Source organism: Amblyraja radiata, chromosome 33 (assembly GCF_010909765.2).
Source record: "Amblyraja radiata isolate CabotCenter1 chromosome 33, sAmbRad1.1.pri, whole genome shotgun sequence".
NCBI lineage: Eukaryota > Metazoa > Chordata > Chondrichthyes > Rajiformes > Rajidae > Amblyraja > Amblyraja radiata.
In genome coordinates, this window is record NC_045988.1 from 5005502 (window position 1) to 5024848 (window position 19347).

The 19347-nt window shown below is 46.7% G+C and overlaps 1 protein-coding gene across 2 annotated transcripts in view; it reads left to right on the plus strand.

Annotated features, from left to right (window-relative positions):
* sidt2 (SID1 transmembrane family member 2) overlaps nt 1-19347 on the plus strand; it is a 54889-nt gene that overhangs the window by 23291 nt on the left and 12251 nt on the right. For both annotated transcript variants that reach the window (XM_033049580.1, XM_033049581.1), the window contains 7 exons: nt 7554-7625; nt 9820-9891; nt 11417-11532; nt 12347-12420; nt 14203-14269; nt 17557-17630; nt 18397-18520. In XM_033049580.1, the coding sequence (XP_032905471.1) occupies nt 7554-7625; nt 9820-9891; nt 11417-11532; nt 12347-12420; nt 14203-14269; nt 17557-17630; nt 18397-18520 (599 nt within the window). The remainder of the gene's footprint in view (nt 1-7553; nt 7626-9819; nt 9892-11416; nt 11533-12346; nt 12421-14202; nt 14270-17556; nt 17631-18396; nt 18521-19347) is intronic.

A 19347-nucleotide genomic window follows, 5' to 3' on the forward strand; every position in this document is an offset into this window, starting at 1 on the left:
CTCCATAGATGCTGCCTCACCCGCTGAGTTACTCCAGCATTTTTGTGTCCACCTTTCACTGTACCTTAATTGGTGCATGTGACAATAAACTGACCTTGAAACATTCCTCAACCTCTTTCATTCAAGAGAAAACAAGCTGACCTCCCCCTGTAGCAGATATGGAGCAGGTCCCTCTGAATAGAGTGTCAGGTCTGTCCATTCACTCCAGACACACATCTTGGGGTGCTGCCACTTGCCCAAGATACCCACATCCTGAGACAAGGACGCACAGTGGAGAGATGCCCAGGGGCATGTAACATGTCCTTTTGTATTAAGACAGTGCTGCAGCGGGTGGAGCCGCTGCCTCACAGCAGCAGAGACCTAGGTTTGAACCTGACCTCGGGTGCTGTCTGTGTGGAGTTTGTGCGTTCTCCTTGTGCGTGACCTTGTGGGTTTTCTCCGGGTGCTCCGGTTCCCTTTCACATTCCAAAGACGTGCAGTCTGTAGTGTGGAATGGTGCTTTATGGTACGGCACTTCATTTGTCACATGTCCCGAGGTACAATGCAATTCATTTCTGTGTACCCTTCAGTACAAGTATCACGATACATAGGCACTTAGATTAATTCTCCTCTGTAAAATTGCCCCTAGTATGTAGGGAGCGGATGAGAAAGTGGGATAGCTTAGAACTGGTGTGAAAGGGTGATCATGGACCCGGTGGGCCGAAGGGCCTGTTTCCATGCTGTATCTCTAAAGGACAGGGCCAAGGGTGGGATTGAAGGAGTCTCTCCCAGTGTGGGTCTGGGGTGAACGGACAGACCTGACACTCTATCCCTGCATAAGACTGGCATCAAGTGCAGAGCCATTGCCAATTTGGCTCAATGCTTCCGAAACCTTTGTGTCATTAAAAATAAATGAGCTGACTGTGAGATATTCGGTTCACAGGCTGGGTTAAGACTGATCGATGCAAGTGAAGGTCGCCAGAAATGCTCACAATCAATGTGACTTCCAGTGTGTGCTTCCGTGGCTGATGTTAGTGCTGCTCTGTCCTCTCCGTTGGAGACTTCCCTTGTGTTCCTTTAACATTATCAGACATCCAAACTCCAAAGTACAAGGATGAGGGGCAACCTCATTGAAACTTACCGAATAGTGAAAGGCCTGGATAGAGTGGCTGTGGAGAGGATGTTTCCACCAGTGGGAGAGTCTTGGACCAGAGGTCATAGCCTCAGAATTGAAGAACTAAAGTTCCTTTAGGAAGCAGATGAGGAGAAATTGATTTAGTCAGAGGGTGGTGAATCTGAATTCATTCCCACTGAAGGCTGTGGAGGCCAAGTCAATGGAGATAGTGATCGATTCTTGGTTAGTACAGGTGTCTGGGGTTATGTGGAGAAGGCAGGAGAATGGGGTTAGGAGGGAGAGATAGATCAGCCATGATTGAATGGTGAAGTAGACTTGATGGGCCAAATGGCCTAATTCTGCTCCGATCACATGAGATGAAATGGAGGCGGGTTCTCTGGATACTTTCAAGAGAGAGCTAGATAGGGCTCTTAAAGATAGCAGTCAGGGGATATGGGGAGAAGGCAGGAACGGGGTACTGATTGGGGATGATCAGCCATGATCACATTGAATGGCGGTGCTGGCTTGAAGGGCCGAATGGCCTACTCCTGCACCTATTGTCTATTGAAATCCATTTGAAGCTTATGTACTTCATTTATACTGGTACTTCTGCACACTAAAACTGGCTTATTTTGCAATCCCTTGTCCTCATCACTCTTCCGTTTATACCCAGATGCCTGGGCCCCGAGTTCAACAATCTCCATATTAAACCTCTCTGCCTTTCTGACCTCTCTGGGTCCCTTTATGCTGTTTCTCAAAAAAAACCCCAGTCCTCTGACTAAGCTTTCAGTTGCCTTTTGTAGAACAGAGAGGTGGAGCACAGGAACAGGCTCTTTGGTCCACGATGTCCATGCCAAAGATAATGGCAAGATCAACTAATCTCCTCTGTCTGCATGTGATCCGTATCCCTCCATTCCCTGCATATCTAAAAGCCTCTTAAAAACCCCTATCATATCTGCCTCCTCCACCACTACCACTCCCGGCAGCACGTTCCAGGCCCCCACCACCATCTGTGTAGAGAATTTTGCCCCACACAATTTGCCCCTCTCACCCTAAAGCTATGCCCTCTTTGACATGTCCTCCCTGGGACATAGGTTCCGACTGTCCACCTTATCATTGCCTCTGTTAATCAATCAATCAATCAATCAATCAACCTTTATTGTCATTTTGCAAAGCAACAGTTGCATAGTGCAAAATGAATAGACGTTTCCCAGGGAATACTGGAGCATCGCACATAAAACTTAAAACATTTCACACATAATAACAGTAAAAACAATCTTAGATACTTTTCTCAGGTCCCCCCTCGATCTCAGATGTTTCAAGGAAAAGAAATCCAAGTTTATTCAACCTCTCCTAGCTAATACCCCCTGATGCAGGCAGCATTGTGGTAAATCTCCTCAGCACCCTCTCAAACCCCTCTGCATCCTTCCTGTAATGGGGTGACCAGAACTGTACGCAATACTCCAAATCTTCCTTGTGTCGTCCTGTCACATTCTGTTTGATAATGCTCCTGTGAAATGTCATGGGGAATGTTATCTCTACGATAATCTCTTGTGTTATATAACGGGCTGCACAGTGGCACAGCGGTAGAGTTACTGCCTCCCCGTGCCAGAGACCCAGGTTCGATCCTGACCTCGGGTGCTGTCTGGGTAGCGTTTGTACGTTCTCCCTGTGACCACGTGGGTTTTCTCCGGGTGCTCCGGTTTCCTCCCACATCCCAAAGACGTAGCTTTGTAGGTTAACTGGCATCTGTAAATTGTCCCTAGTGTGTAGAAACATAGAAACATAGAAATTAGGTGCAGGAGTAGGCCATTCGGCCCTTCGAGCCTGCACCGCCATTCAATATGATCATGGCTGATCATCCAACTCAGTATCCCGTACCTGCCTTCTCTCCATACTCTCTGATCCCCTTAGCCACAAGGGCCACATCTAACTCCCTCTTAAATATAGCCAATGAACTGGCCTCGACTACCCTCTGTGGCAGGGAGTTCCAGAGATTCACCACTCTCTGTGTGAAAAAAGTTCTTCTCATCTCGGTTTTAAAGGATTTCCCCCTTATCCTTAAGCTGTGACCCCTTGTCCTGGACTTCCCCAACATCGGGAGCAATCTTCCTGCATCTAGCCTGTCCAACCCCTTAAGAATTTTATAAGTTTCTATAAGATCCCCTCTCAATCTCCTAAATTCTAGAGAGTATAAACCAAGTCTATCCAGTCTTTCTTCATAAGACAGCCCTGACATCCCAGGAATCAGTCTGGTGAACCTTCTCTGCACTCCCTCTATGGCAATAATGTCCTTCCTCAGATTTGGAGACCAAAACTGTACGCAATACTCCAGGTGTGGTCTCACCAAGACCCTGTGCAACTGCAGTAGAACCTCCCTGCTCCTATACTCAAATCCTTTTGCTATGAAAGCTAACATACCATTCGCTTTCTTCACTGCCTGCTGCACCTGCATGCCTACTTTCAATGACTGGTGTAGGATGTACAACTAGTGTACGGGGGATCGCTGGTCGGCGTGGACTCAGTGGGCCGAGGGGCCTGTTTCCACGCTGTATCTCTAAACTAAAATAAAAGCCAAGATTTCCACTAATGGTGTTGCCGTGCAAACAGTTAAAGCCCCCATCCATCTCCTCGTGCGTTCTATTTCACCACAGGCATTGACCCAGTTACAAGTTATAACAATGTTAAGTGTGTCTTTGCTAATTCTCAAGTCATTACAAAACTAGAATTTAAGTGCGTGCAAAACCGTGGTCACCAGCTTTTTTTTTTTTCTATCCAACATTATCAACATCATTTTAAATGCATTATAAATCAGGCAACAGCAGACTGCCTGTTTTCTTTCTCAGCCCTCTGTTGTTTGTACGAGGGCTAAATACTGACCAACGTCAGTCACATTTGGCCCATCAACCCAATTTTTACATTTACGAAGCCAATTAGAAACATAGAAACATAGAAATTAGGCGCAGGAGTAGGCCATTCGGCCCTTCGAGCCTGCACCGCCATTCAATATGATCATAGCTGATCATCCAACTCAGTATCCCGTACCTGCCTTCTCTCCATACCCTCTGATCCCCTTAGCCACAAGGGCCACATCTAACTCCCTCTTAAATATAGCCAATGAACTGGCCTCGACTACCCTCTGTGGCAGAGAGTTCCAGAGATTCACCACTCTCTGTGTGAAAAAAGTTCTTCTCATCTTTTTTAACCTACAAACCTGAAGGTACACAAAAAAGCTGGAGAAACTCAGCGGGTGCAGCAGCATCTATGGAGCGAAGGAAATAGGCAACGTTTCAGAAGGGTTTCGGCCCGAAACGTTGCCTATTTCCTTCAGGGTTTCGGCCCGAAACGTTGCCAATTTCCTTCGCTCCATAGATGCTGCTTCACCCGCTGAGTTTCTCCAGCTTTTTAGGGTACCTTCGATTTTCCAGCATCTGCAGTTCCTTCTTGAACAACCTACAAACCTGTATGCCTTTGAAATGTGGGAGGAAACCGAAGATCTCGGAGAAAGCCCACGCAGGTCACGGGGAGAACGAACAAACTTTGTACAGACAGCACGCGTAGTCGGGATCGAACCCGGGTCTCCGGCGCTGCTTTCGCTGCATCCGCTGCGCCACCGTGACTGCATCTCTTATGAACTTATATCACTGGCCTCTGATGCAAGGCAAGAGGTTGGCATTGTCTCATTGACCCAGGTTTGACGTGACCAGGGATTACTGCAGCTGATGCCGTGATTGTGGGTCATTGTTCCCCTACCCTTGCCGCAGATTCACTATCAAACTGGACTGAGAAGCTCAGTAACTGGTTTATGCCAAAGCCAAAGAGTGCGGTGGACGAGAACTCGGTGTCTTTGCACAATGCCTGATCTTTGAGCTGCAGCACAGTCAAAGGACGTTCCTTTAGGAAGGAGATGAGGAGGAATTTCTTTAGCCAGATCTGCGGTAAATCTGTGGAACTCTTTGCCACAAGATGCAGTGGAGGCCAAGTCAATGGATATTTTTAAAAGCAGAGATAGATAGATTCATGATTAGTGCGGGTGTCAGAGGCTATGGGGAGAAGGCAGGACAATGGGATTAGGAGGGAGAACCACGATTGAATGGCGGAGTAGACTTGATGGGCCGAATGGCCTAATTTTATTCCTATCACTTATGAACTTATGACAACTTGTATGGCATTGATTAGTTTGGAACTTTAATAAAACCGCTGGTTTCCATTTATGTTCCCAATGACTATATTCAGGCATATTATTACAACCTGATGACCACAGTGATGGAAATATTAGCTGGAACCCGGGATGGCGGGACTGTCACATGCTGAGAGAATGGAGCGGCTGGGCTTGTACACTCTGGAGTTTAAAAGGATGAGAGGGTATCTCATTGAAACATATAAGATTGTTAAGGGCTTGGACACACTAGAGGCAAGAAACATGTTCCCGATGTTGGGGGAGTCCAGAACCAGGGGCCACACAGTTTAAGAATAAGGAGTAAGCCATTTAGAACGGAGACGAGGAAACACTGTTTCTCACAGAGAGTGGTGAGTCTATGGAATTCTCTGCCTCAGAGGGCGGTGGAGGCAGGTTCTCTGGATGCTTTCAAGAAATAGCTAGATAGGGCTCTTAAAAATAGCGGAGTCAGGGGATATGGGGAGAAGGCAGGAACGGGGTACTGATTGGGGATGATCAGCCATGATCACATTGAATGGCGGTGCTGGCTCGAAGGGCCAAATGGCCTACTCCTGCACCTATTGTCTGTCTATTGTCTATTGAATGTAACCAGTGCATCTCAGCCTCGGTCACAGTTATGAATGTGGGAACCAGGAGAAATCAGTGACATTTCTTCCAATTATCTGCTCAGATAACATTATCAACATCTTCCATCTGTGCTTCAATCATTTTCTAATAAAAAAGGAGTCATGAAATATTTCACAGAGAAATAAGAATCTTGCCCCGCTCATCATCTTTAAACTTTGTCCCTCTCACTTTAGAGCTGCGCCCTCTAGTCTTAGACATCTCCACCCTGAGTGAAAGGTTCTGACTGACTGACTGACTTGCTAATTAATTTATTAGAGACACCCACTTGCCAATGAGCCTAGCTGGCTCCACGAGGCCCTTTCATCTCTTCCTTCCTGGCAGGCTGTCAACATCCTTTCCACTGGCCAATTAAGTCACTCAACAGGAAATCCATTGTCTCAAAGTCCAACTGAGCCAAATCACGCACTAATGAGGTACAGGGAGTTTTTTAAATAAGTGCACAAGATCGATATTTGTTCTGGGTCATCGTTATTTTTGCTCCCAGTGAGAAATGTTATAAGGGACTGGGGTGCTTCACTTTGGGCGCTAAAAGGCCATTCATACGGGCGGCACAGTTGCGCAGCGGGAGAGCCTTACAGCGCCAGAGACCCAAGTTCGATCCTGACTACAGGCGCTATCTGTCCAGAGTTTGTACGTTCTTCCTGTGACCTGCGTGGGTTTTCTCCGGGATCTCCGGTTTTTCCCACAATCCAGGTTTGTAGGTTAATTGGCTTCGGTAAAAAAATGCAAATTGTCCCTCTTGTGTGTGTAGGAAAATGTTAGTGTGCGGGGATCGCTGGTCGACGGGCCGAAGGGCCTGTTTCCACGCTGTATCTCTAAACTCGACTAAACAAATATGGCCCTCCCCCTCTTGATCAAGGGTTCTCTTCCTGGCTGAGATGATTCTAGCTCCTCTGCCATTTTCAATTTGATCTTCCTCTGCTGTAAGATCTGAATTAACAGCGGCCAGGCCGGGCATGTTTCACCTGGCGAGGTTGTCCTCCATCCACCACGAACGCAACAAAGGTGACGGCAGAAGGACAACCTGTTCCGCACCCTATATTTCCACTGAGGTAACTGGAGGAATAAAAAAAAGACACAACGTGCTGGAGTAACTCAGTGGATCGGGCAGCATCTTTGGATGCATGGAACATGGATAGGTGACGTTTCGGGTCAGGGCCCATCTTCAGATTGATGAACTGCAACTAGTAATGACTAGAATAGTTGATAACTATTATTACAACTGATGATAACTAGAAGAATAATGGGGATGAAGTAAGGAGGCTTGTCTATTGGCCACGGCTGCTGGTAGACAGAGACCTTTGTATTTTCATGTCATAAAAAAGGAACGACAGATACTGGTTTATACCAAATATAGACACAAAATGCAGTCGGTCAGGTAGCATCTCTGGAGAAAATGGAGAGGAGGCGATTCGGGTCGGGACCATTCCTCAGACTGATGAATGTAAACATACATCTGAAGAAAGGACCCAACCCCAAACGCCACTTGTCTATTTTCTCCAGAGATGTTGCCTGACCCGCTGAGTTACTCCAGCATTTTGAGTCTATCCTTTGTATCATCAGTGTGGCGTGAGACGGGATGGTGTTTCCACGGAGAATTACATGTTGTCTTCCACGACTTCTTTAAAACTCTGGTACTGTGTTATATTTCAGCAGGTAGTTACAATTCCCAGAGTCCCGACCTCTACACTGGAAGTCCAGCATGTCCAAGCTACGGATCCTGTGGTAAGTCCAGCTATTGGTGATGTATGAAGGGGTACAACTGCATTGGTAAGCTAGACACCCATGGTTATTAATCCAGAGACGTGAGTTCAAATCCCCGGTGGGGAAAATTAGCGGCCGAACTTTAGCTCAGGAGATTAGATTCCTCTAACTGACCAGTCTAAAGAAGAAGCCACCATCAGTATTAGTAACCATGAAACATATTGTAAAAGTCCATCTGGAGGTCAGGTTCAAAGTCAAAGTCAATTTTATTCGTCACATGCACCCAAAGGTGCAGTGAAATGAATTTGCCAGCAGCGATACACTTAAAAATATCACACAATACACAATAGAATTCAACACAAACATCCACCACAGCATTCTTCATGTGGTGGAAGGCAACAAGGTTCAGTCAGTCCTCCTTTGTTCACCCGTGGTCGGGGCCATAAACCCTCTGTAGTTGCCGCTATGGACGGCCCCATGTACAGGCCCTCTCGCCGGGATGATCAAACCTCCGACGTCGGGACGGTCAAACACACTCCGTGGCTTGGAGTGCCCGAATCGGCATTTTCCTACCGGAGACCGCGGCTTCAAGATGTTATAGGCCACAGGCCGGCGGACGGAGCTCTTCTCCGGCAATCCCCGGTAAGGGATTGTAATTCCACGCCACGCCCGTGACTAGAAGCTCCGCAGACCACAGCCCTATGATGCCAAAGTCACCAGGCCAGCGATCGGAGCACTCCTCTCTGGCGACCTCCGGCAAGGGTTCGCCCGCTCCGTGATGGAAAACTCCATGCTGCGCCCGCTGCTGAAACTCCGGGCTCGACTCCAGGAAAGGTCGGTCCAGTCCATGCTGTTAGACCGCGAGGGAGGCGACATGGAAAAAGTCGCCTTTCCGTCGAGGCAACGGAAAGCGGTTCCCCACCACCCCCCACACAAGACACACCAAAAGACACCTAAACTAACATTTAGACACACCAAAAAAAACCCCAAAAAGTCGAGATAATGAACACACTGCAGGCAGGGCAGCTGACTCACAGCGCCCCCACCAACCTCAGTTAAGTTTAATTTATTGTCACGTGTACTGAGGTACAGCGATGAGTTTTTGTCGCGTACTAACCAGTCAATGGAAAGACAATCCATCATTACAATCGAGCCGTCCACAGAATTCACATGATAAAGGGAATAACCGGAATAACATTTTAGTGCAATATGAAGTCCAGTGAATCCCGATTAAAGAGTCCAAGGGTCTCCAATGGTGTTGATAGTAGCTCAGCTCCTGAGTCTCTCCACGAGGTTTGTAAGCACCGGGTTGAGTTTGCCTAGACTTTCCAAACCACGTTCTCGTCAAGAAACTCTGCAAGATGTTCTATATTGTGAGAGCGTAAAGGATTAAACCTCTGGACATCTATCTCGGGTTCAGTGAGGAGCTGGGAATCGGGAACTGTTTTCTGTCTGCGTTTTTTTTTGTAAGCAACGATTTGGTTCAATGGGCTATGAACAAAGGCCAGTCAAGACACCACCATCAAGACATTGATGTAGGCAGACACAATGGGGGCGGCACAGTGGCATGGTAGAGTTGCTGCCTTATCGTGGAGACACCCGGATTCCCACACATTGGAACACATCGTGCAAACTGGGGGGGGGAGGGGGGGGGGTTTTCAGTTGTTCAAGAACTTAATTCAAATTATATAGTCGTACAACAATAGACAATGGACAATAGGTGCAGGAGTAGGCCATTCGGCCCTTCGAACCAGCACCGCCATTCAGTGTGATCATGGCTGATCATCCCCAATCAGTACCCCGTTCCTGCCTTCTTCCCATATCCCCTGACTCCGCTATTTTTAAGAGCCCTATCTAGCTCTCTCTTAAAAGTATCCAGAGAACTGGCCTCCACCGCCCTCTGAGGCACAGAATTCCACAGACTCACCACTCTCTGTGAGAAAAGGTGTTTCCTCGTCTCCATTCTAAATGGCTTACTCCTTATTCTTAAACTGTGGCCCCTGGTTCTGGACTCCCCCAACATCGGGAACATGTTTCCTGCCTCTAGCGTGTCCAAACATGTAACAGGCCCTTCGGCCCAGCATCCATGTCAAAAACATGCCTATATTATACTCGTCCCATTTGCCTGTGTTTGACTCGTATCCCATTAACCCTTTCCTATCCATGTACCCGTCCAAGTGTCTTTTAATTCTAATCTGTCCGTTATCTGTTGCAGAGAATGGTTCCACTCTTGGCTCTGAGGCCATTACAGACAGCATGGAGTCCGATTCTACATACGGCTACATGGGTAAGGTGACAACTGCTTCCCACACCAGCGCAAGTCCATAAGTCTTCGTCCTAGGAGCAGAGTTAGACCATTCGGCCCATCGAGTATACTGTGCCATTCAATGCCGGCTGATCAATCTCTCCCTCTCAACCCCATTCTCCTGCCTTCTCCGCATAACCCTTGACACCCGTACTAATCAAGAATCTGTCAACCTCTTTTTTTTAAATACCCAAAGTCTTGGCCTCCACCGTCATCTGTGGCAATGAATTCCATAAATTCACCACCTTCTGACTAAATAAATTCCTCCTCATCTCCTTTCTATAGATACTTCCCTTTATTCTGAAGCTGTTCCCTCTGGTCATAGACTCTCCCACCAGTGGGAATATCCTCTCCCCATCCACTCCATCCAGGCACACAACCCTATACGGACTCTAGATTAACTCTCACTGCAAGACCATCAGAGTACGTGTGGCCCTGATGTAAAGAGCAATTTACAGGCTACGGGACAAAAACATGGTGCCGCAAAAACTTCTCTTCAGACAGATGTGTTTCAAGAGTTCGACACAAAATGCCGAAGACCCTTCTTCAGACTGAAAGTCACGGGAAAGAATGAATGAATGAATGAATGAATGAATGAATAAGTTTATTGGCCAAGTATATTCACATACAAGGAATTTGCCTTGGTGCTCCGCCCGCAAGTGACAACATAACATACGGTGACAGCTAGGAATGACACGTAAAACATAAAACATTAATAATAAAACATTATCGATTAAACATGTGAGTTAAATAAAATATCAGAGCTAAAGGAGGCTTCAGATTTTTCGTTATTGAGTAGAGCTACTACTCGTGGAAAAAAGCTTTATGTCTGGCTGTGGCAGCTGTGACAGTCCGGGAAACTAGAGATATAGATGATGACATAGAGAGATATATAACAAATTAATAAAATATATGCCAAAGAGTAACAATGATAAAGGAAACGGGTCATTGTTATGCCCCTGTCCCACCTGGAAACCTCTGGAGACTTTGCGCCCCACCCAAGGTTTCCGTGCGGTTCCCGGAGGTTGCAGGTGGTTGCAGGAGGTTGCAGGTGGTGGAAGCGGGTAGGGAGACTGACAAAAACCTCCGGGAACCGCACGGAAACCTTGGGTGGGGCACAAAGTCTCCAGAGGTTTCCGTTCAGGTTTCCTAAGTGGGACAGGGGCATTAGCTGTAGCTCGGTGAGAACTAGGTCAGGAGTATTTGAAATCAGAAAAGTTAGTTTAGTTTAGAGAGACAGCACGAAAACAGGCCCTTCGACCCACTGAGCCCGTGCCGACCAGCGATCCTCGCACACTTACACTATCCTACACACACTAGGGACAATTTACTATTTTACCGAAGCCAATTAATCTACAAACCTGTACGCCTTTGAGGTGTGGGAGGAAACCGGAGCACCCGGAGAAAACCCACGCCGGCCACAGGATTATATACCCTTCGCCCTTGGTCGGATCCTTTGGCTGCCATGTGTGTTTGCACCAATGTACCCTCCTCGTTGCCCTCACAGAGCGCCCCCTGGAGAACGTGATCCGCCCACGCCTCGATTCCCTCAGCTCCATCGAGGAAGACGAGTACGACACACTGACGGACATCGACTCCGACAAAAACGTCATCAGAACCAAGGTGCGTGAGCTGAGAGGCCACTAGCGAGAGGAGCAGAATTAGAGCCGTTCGGGAATATAAATGGAAACCAGCGGATTTATTAAAGTTCCAAACTAATCGATGCCATACAAATTGTCAAAAGGTCATAAGTGATAGGAGCAGCGTTAGGCCATTCGGCCCATCACGTCTCCTCCGCCATTCAATCGTGGCTGATCTATCTCTCCCTCTCAACCCCATTCTCCTGCCTTCCCCCCATAACCTCAGACAACCGTACTCAGCAAGAATCTATCAATCTCCGCCTTAACAATATCCATTGACTTGGCCTCCACAGCCGTCTGTGGGTGGAAAGCCGGCAGTCTCAGGAAGCAGCCGTGCAACATAAAATAACAAAAGGATAAAATAGATAAAAAGATAAAATAGATAATAGTGGCGGCACTATTAGTGGCTCAGTGGAAGAAGCTGTTGCAAAAACCTGGCCCTTCTGCTCCTTATACTGCGATACCTTTTGCCCGAGGGCAGCAGAGTGAACAGTCCAACAAAACATTTTGTAAATGAAGGTTTATGTCAGTTTTTCACTGTAACTGCCCCTCACCATTCCCCATCATCATTTACATTTTGATTCCAAATTTTTATCAAAATATCATATGTTCAAAACCTTATATGAACCAGCAGGGTAAGTGAATGAATAATTGATTGAGTTCCTGTACAGACCAGCGTTATAGGTTTCACGGGATTACTTGCCGATCGATATACGCACGCCAAGACCAGGCACAATGAAAGACCAACAAACTTTTATTTAAAAAAAAAAAGATATTTCTCTCTTTTCCGTTTGCAGAAGTTTCTGTACGTCTCCGACCTTTCCCGGAAGGACAAGCGTGTCCTCAGTAAAAAGTACAAGATCTACTTCTGGTGAGTCGGTTCTCTGATCCGGGGAAGTTGACAAGCTCCTGCTAATTTCCACAGTGGACCACCAATTTTATCTTCCTCCCACCTCAAACCACAAGGACATACTTGTCATAGAGGGAGTACAGAGAAGGTTCACCAGACTGATTCCTGGGATGTCAGGACTTTCATATGAAGAAAGACTGGATAGACTCGGCTTGTACTCGCTAGAATTTAGAAGATTGAGGGGGGATCTTATAGAAACTTACAAAATTCTTAAGGGGTTGGACAGGCTAGATGCAGGAAGATTGTTCCCGATGTTGGGGAAGTCCAGAACAAGGGGTCACAGTTTAAGGATAAGGGGGAAATCTTTTAGGACCGAGATGAGGAAAACATTTTTCACACAGAGAGTGATGAATCTGTGGAACTCTCTGCCACAGAAGGTAGTTGAGGCCAGTTCATTGGCTATATTTAAGAGGGAGTTAGATGTGGCCCTTGTGGCTAAAGGGATCAGAGGGTATGGAGAGAAGGCAGGTACGGGATACTGAGTTGGATGATCAGCCATGATCATAATGAATGGCGGTGCAGGCTCGAAGGGCCGAATGGCCTACTCCTGCACCTATTGTCTATGTTTCTATACAACGTTGTACGGTGAATTAGAGGCCTCAGGCATGATTCTGATTCACTCTATAATATCAGAAGTAGACATGACACTTGACACATGAAGCATGAAATTAAAGTGTCAAGTGGAAAGGATTGGGGGTGGGCACAGATTGGGGAGTGGGGTAGGAGGGGAGTCAGCCTACCCCATGTCAGAAGGGGGGGGGAGTTGGACAGTTTGATAGCCACAAGGAAGAAGGATCTCCTGTGGCGTTCTGTGCTGCATCTTGGTGGAACCAGTCTGTTGCTGAAGGTGCTCCTCAGGTTGACCAGTGTGTTATGGAGGGGGTGAGCTGTATTGTCCAGGATGCTCCGCAGTTTGAGGAGATTCCTTCCCTCCAAGACCAACCTCCAGTGAATCCCACTCTAACTCCACCCCCAGGATGGAGCCAGCCTTCCTGATGAGTTTGTTGATCATGTTGGCGTCCGGGTCCTTGGCCCTGTTGCCCCAGCACACGGCAGCGAAGGTGATGGCACTGGCTACCACCACTAGGTAGAACATCTGCAGCCTCCTACTGCAGATGTTGAAGGAGCGGAGCCTTGTCAAAGAGCACCGCTGGCTCTGTCCCTTCTTGTACTGGGCCTCAGCGTTCCTGGACCAGTCCAGTTTACTGTCCAGCTAAACTCCAAGCTGTTCCCTCCTGGGATAAATAGTTATTCGTATCATATTGTATTTGTACTCCTTGGTAGATCAGGTAGCAAGCACCAGTACGTCATGGTGTTCACTCTCAGGATATTAATAGAATTTTTTTTTAAATTTTTACAAAAATATTTTTATTAGAAGCAAACATATTATGGTAAAGTATAGTTACATATTATAGTAAAAAATACTTTTCATATACATCAATCATACCTTATTAAAATTTTCAATTGTCGATTAATTCTGCTAGTGTTTTTTTTAATATAGATAGAAAGAGAGAGAGAGAGAGAGAGAAAGAATGACACATATCAAATAAGAGAAAAGGTGGAATGAATGACTTATAATACGTCGTTGGAGATAGGTTCGTAGATTATAAAGTATAACTTTTCATCTAATCCTGAGTTCAAGTTTCAGTTGGGTTTTCGTGCCGAGCCAATCTATCCCTTCAAATAATAATAGAATATTTTGGTGCACAGGAGTTTGTTGATCATCTTATTTTTCTGTGGCAGGAACATTGCGACGATCGCAGTTTTCTATGCCCTGCCGGTGATTCAGCTGGTGATCACATATCAGACGGTAAGGAGCTGAATTATTCACACAATTGCAGGCTGCTCTGGCATTTGTACACTGGAGTTTAATGTTGGGACTGCGAGCCTTGGCTGTGGGCATTGAAGGCTCTAAACATGGGTCTGTGTTAAAAGGTTTATGAATGAATGAATGAATGAATGAATGAATGAATGAATGAATGAATGAATGAATGAATGAATGAATGAATGAATGAATGAATGAATGTATGAATGAAAGGTGGATTAAGGTGGATTGCAGTTTAAAGGTGGATTTTACAAATGGGTTAACAATGGCAGAATGACAGGTTAAAGGGCCTGTCCCACTGTACGAGGTAATTCAAGAGCTCTCCCGAGTTTAAAAAAAAAAATCAAACTCATGCTAAGTACGTAGAATGTAGGTGGCGGGTACGTCGGAGCTCGGGGACGTCTCTTAGTGGCTCGTAACGCTAACGGCAGGTACTCGGGAAACTCGGTAAGCTCGTGAAGAATTTTCAACATGTTGAAATATCACCACGAGAGCCCCGAGTACCTACGAGCGGCTATTACCGTAATTCTCCGAGTTCGAATCGGGGGAAACTTGGGAGAATTAGCTCGTACAGTGGGACAGGCCCTTTATCCTTCACAATCCTGTGGCAGTTATAGCGTCATACAACGTGGAAACAGGCCCTTCAGCCCATCTTGCACACACCGACCAACACGTCCCATCTATACGAGTCCCACCTGCCTGCGTTTGGCCCGTATTCCTCTAAACCTGTCCTATGCAACAAATAGCTGGAATAAACTTCCTGAAGATTTAAGACTTGCCTCAACTTTGACCACTTTTAAAACAAGACTGAAAACTTTTATGTTTACTTTAGCTTTCAGCTAAATCTTAACTACATTGCACTTTTAACTTTTGCACTTTTTATAATGCATTTTTAATTTTGCTTTTCTTTTCTTTTAGTTCTTCTATTTTATTTCATTTTATTATTTCATTTATTGTATGACATGTTTTTATGTGAAGCACTTTGAGTCTGCCTCGTGTATGAAATGTGCTATATAAATAAAGTTGCCTTGCCTTGCCTTGCCTTGCCTATCCATGTATCCGTCCAAATGTCTCTTAAACGTTGCGATAGTACCTGCCTCAACTACCTCCTCCGGCAGCTCTTTCTATACACCCTCCACCCTCTATGTGAAAAAGTTGTCTCTCAGGTTCTTCTCCCCCCTCACCTTAAATCTATGTCTCCAGGTTCCATTGCGTTATATTTTCAGCACCGACAACAGAGGTCCCAATGATCAGAAGTGGCCGTTTTCGAGCAGACACGCAGAGGGAAAAATAGGTTTCATTTTCTCTCCATGTGCTGTTGTGTGGACCTCACTAGATCCACTGCAGGGCAGTGAAATCTGGTTGCAATTGAAATTGGATGTGGAGAGGATGTTTGCAGCAGTGGCCATAGCCTCGGGACCAGAGGTCAGAGTCTCAGAATAAACGGACGTACCTTCAGGAAGGAGATGAGAAGGGATTTCTTTAGCCAGAGGTCGGTGAATCTGCGGAATTCATCGCCATGGACGAGAAGATGAGAAAACTAAGAGGTGATGGAAGAGATTGCAGAGGCGAGATTCTTGAGCGAAACACAAAGTGCTGGAGGAACTCAGGGGGTCAGACAGTTACTGTGGAGAGAATGGACCGACCTCGTTTGGGTCAGGACTTCTTCAAACTGAATTGAGAAAACATGCTGGTCTGAGTGGCAGAGAAGGTGGGGGAGTGGAGTGGGTGAAACAGGAACGTCTACAATAAGTAAAGTGATGTGGCCATGTGCTGGAACGGAGATGAGGAGGATTTTCCTCAGTCAGAGGATGGTGAATTGGTGGAATTCATTGCCACAGATGGCTGTGGAGGCCAAGTCAATGGATATTTCTAAGGCAGAGATAGATAGTTTCTCGATTAGTACAGGTGTCGGGGGTTGTGAGGAGATGCCATGAAAATGGGGTTAGGAGGGAGAGATAAATCAGCCATGAATGAATGGCGGAGTAGACTTGATGGGCCGAATGGCCTAATTCTGCTCCTATCGCTTAGGTACGACTGAGCAGGCCAGGACACACAACCTGGAGGGGAGAAACGTGGGGAGGGAAGTGGGATGCATAAATGGCCGGTCTGATACAAACATAAAAATGGGCATCTGACGATTCGGATTAGGGTTAGGAAATAGCCCTTGAGAAACACCCGGTGGTTTTATGAGGATGTAATGGGTTGTCAAGATAAGGGATGTGGCATCATTGGAGCTGCAGAAAGTATCTGACAATGACCACTGAATAGTTAAACTCAGTGGCGTTGCAGCGAATGTAATGGGTTAGATTGAACATTGACGAACAGGCAGGCCAATGATAACATGAATTAATGGTCTGTATTGTGTGGCAAGCAGTATTTAGAAGGCACTGAAGCCTCGAGCCTCAGCTATTTAAGGTGTACATTACTGATAGGACTGAGGCTACAGGATGTTATGTCTTGAATTTTACCGATAACACTAAACCGGCAGGGACTGTCAGTTGTGAGAAGGATGTAAAGAGACTTAGACTTGTGTAGGAAGGAACTGCAGATGGTGGTTTACACCGAAGATAGACCACATAACACTGGAGTAACTCAGCGGAACAGGCAGCATCTCTGGAGAGAAGGGATGGGTGACGTTTCGGATCGAGACCTTTCTTCAGACTGACTCTTGACTCGAGGGACTGAGCTACAGGAAGAGGTTGAGCAGGCTAGGGCTTTATTCCTTGGAGTGTAGAAGGTACAAGATCATGAGAGGAATCGATGGGGTAAATGCACACAGTCTTTTGCCCAGAGTAGGGGAATCCTGAACCAATGGACATAGGTTTAAGGTGAAGGTGGACAGATTTAATGGGAACATGAGGGGTAACTGTTTTTTACATAAGAAGGAGGTGAATGTATGGAACAAGCTGCTGGAGGAGGTAGTTGAGGCAGGTACTATCGTAATGTTTAAGAAACCTTTCGACAGGTGCATGGATGGGGCAGGTTTAGAGGGATATGGGCCAAAAGCAGGCAGGTGGGACTGGTGTAGATGGGCCATGTTGGTCGGCGTGGGCAAATTGGGCTGAAGGGCCTGTTTCCGTGCTGTATGACTTGTCCTGCGATCTGATAGTTCTGGGTCTGGATTTTTGCAATGCTTGGACCAGGGATGTTTTCTCATGTTGTCTTCGATATGGCATGGGATTGTGGAGAGTTGAGTCCCGATCGAATGATCTGATGTCTTGGAGACCAGGCAGTGGCTGCTGGACTCATTGATTGTTCCCCTCTGACAGGTTTTCAATATCACAGGGAATCAGGATATCTGTTACTACAACTTCTTGTGCGCTCATCCCTTGGGTGTGCTGAGGTGAGTGATCAAACCTGCGCTACTGCGACAAACTATTCGATGTGGTTTCCCTTTGCCCAGGTAATGGTGTCACAGAGAGAGAGAGAGAGGGAGAGAGGGAGAGACATCTTGCTTGAATGTGACCAGAAATCAAAGCTCTTCTGAACTGGCCAGTTGTTCTTTGGCTTTGTTGTGGACAACATCACTGGGAATAGACACAGAGTCAACACTAAAACAGGCCCTTCGGCCCATCACATCCATCAAGCGTCCATCTACTTACCAGCACTTGGTCTGTAGTCTTCTGATCTTTGGTGATTCAAGTGCTAGTCTAGGTCTTATTAAAAGTTGCGAGTCTCTATCGCCACCATTTTGTCCCACAGTGCGTTCTAAACTCCAATCATTCTTCTGTCCCCTCTAAGTAAGTAAGTTTATTGGCCAAGTATTCACATACAAGGATCATCCCCAATCAGTACCCCGTTCCTGCCTTCTCCCCATATCCCCTGACTCTGCTATTTTTAAGAGCCCTATCTAGCTCTCTCTTGAAAGATTGGGGACGATCAGCCATGATCGCAATGAATGGCGCTGCTGGCTCGAAGGGCCGAATGGCCTCCTCCTGCACCTATTTTCTATGTTTCTATGACCCATTACTCCAGCACTTTTTGTGTCCTTTTGTGGGTTAACCAGCATCTGCAGTTCCCTGTTTCTACCCTTCAATGTGATGTTGTCTGTGCATGAATCAGTGTGTTCATCACAACCTCCTGGTGATTGTGTGCTCTTGTTCCAACAGTGCATTCAATAATATCCTGAGTAACCTTGGTTACCTGATGTTGGGCCTGCTGTTCCTTCTCATTGCCCTGCAGCGTGAGATCCTGCACAAACGAGCCCTGATGCGGAACGACGTCTGTGCCCTGGTATAAACCCAGTCAACCCCCTCCCCCCCCCACCGCTTGTCTCTCCTGCGGTTGCCGTACAATGAACAGTTTTGGGAGCCCGCGAAAGGCCTGAGTAGAGTAGATGTGGAGAGGTTGCCTCCACGAGTGGGAGAGTGTAGGATGCAGAGGCCACAGCCTCAGGGTTAAAGAACGTGCCTTTAGGAAGGAGACGAGGAGGAATTTCTTTAGTCAGAGGGTGGTGAATCTGTGGGATTCATTGCCACAGAAGGCCGTGGAGGCCACAGAAGTCAATGGATATTTTGAAGGCAGAGATCGGGCAGTCACGGTGGCGCAGCGGTAGAGTTGCTGCCTTACAGCGCTTGTAGCGCCGGAGACCCGAGTTCTATCCCCACCACGGAGTTTGTACAATCTCCCCGTGACCTGCGTGGGTTTGCTCCCAGCCCTTCGGTTTCCTCCTACACTCCAAAGACGTACAGGTTTGTAGGTTAATTGGCTTGGTAAATGTAAACATTATCCTCTATCCTACATCCCTAGTGGGTGTAGGATAATGTTAATGTGCAGGGATCGCTGGTCGGCGCGGACCCTGTGGGCTGAAGGGCCTGTTTCCGTGCTGTATCTCTAAACTAAACTCAAGATAGATTCTTGATTAGTACGTGTGTCAGGGGTTACGGGGAGAAGGCAAGAGAATGGGGTTGAGAGGGAAAGATAGATCAGCCATGATTGAATGGCGGGGTAGACTTGATGGGCCAAATGGCCTAATTCTGCTCCGATCACACATTAACATTGGTGTTAAGGAGGGCACTTCTCCATATGCAACCACATTTTAGTTAATGAAATGATGCCTT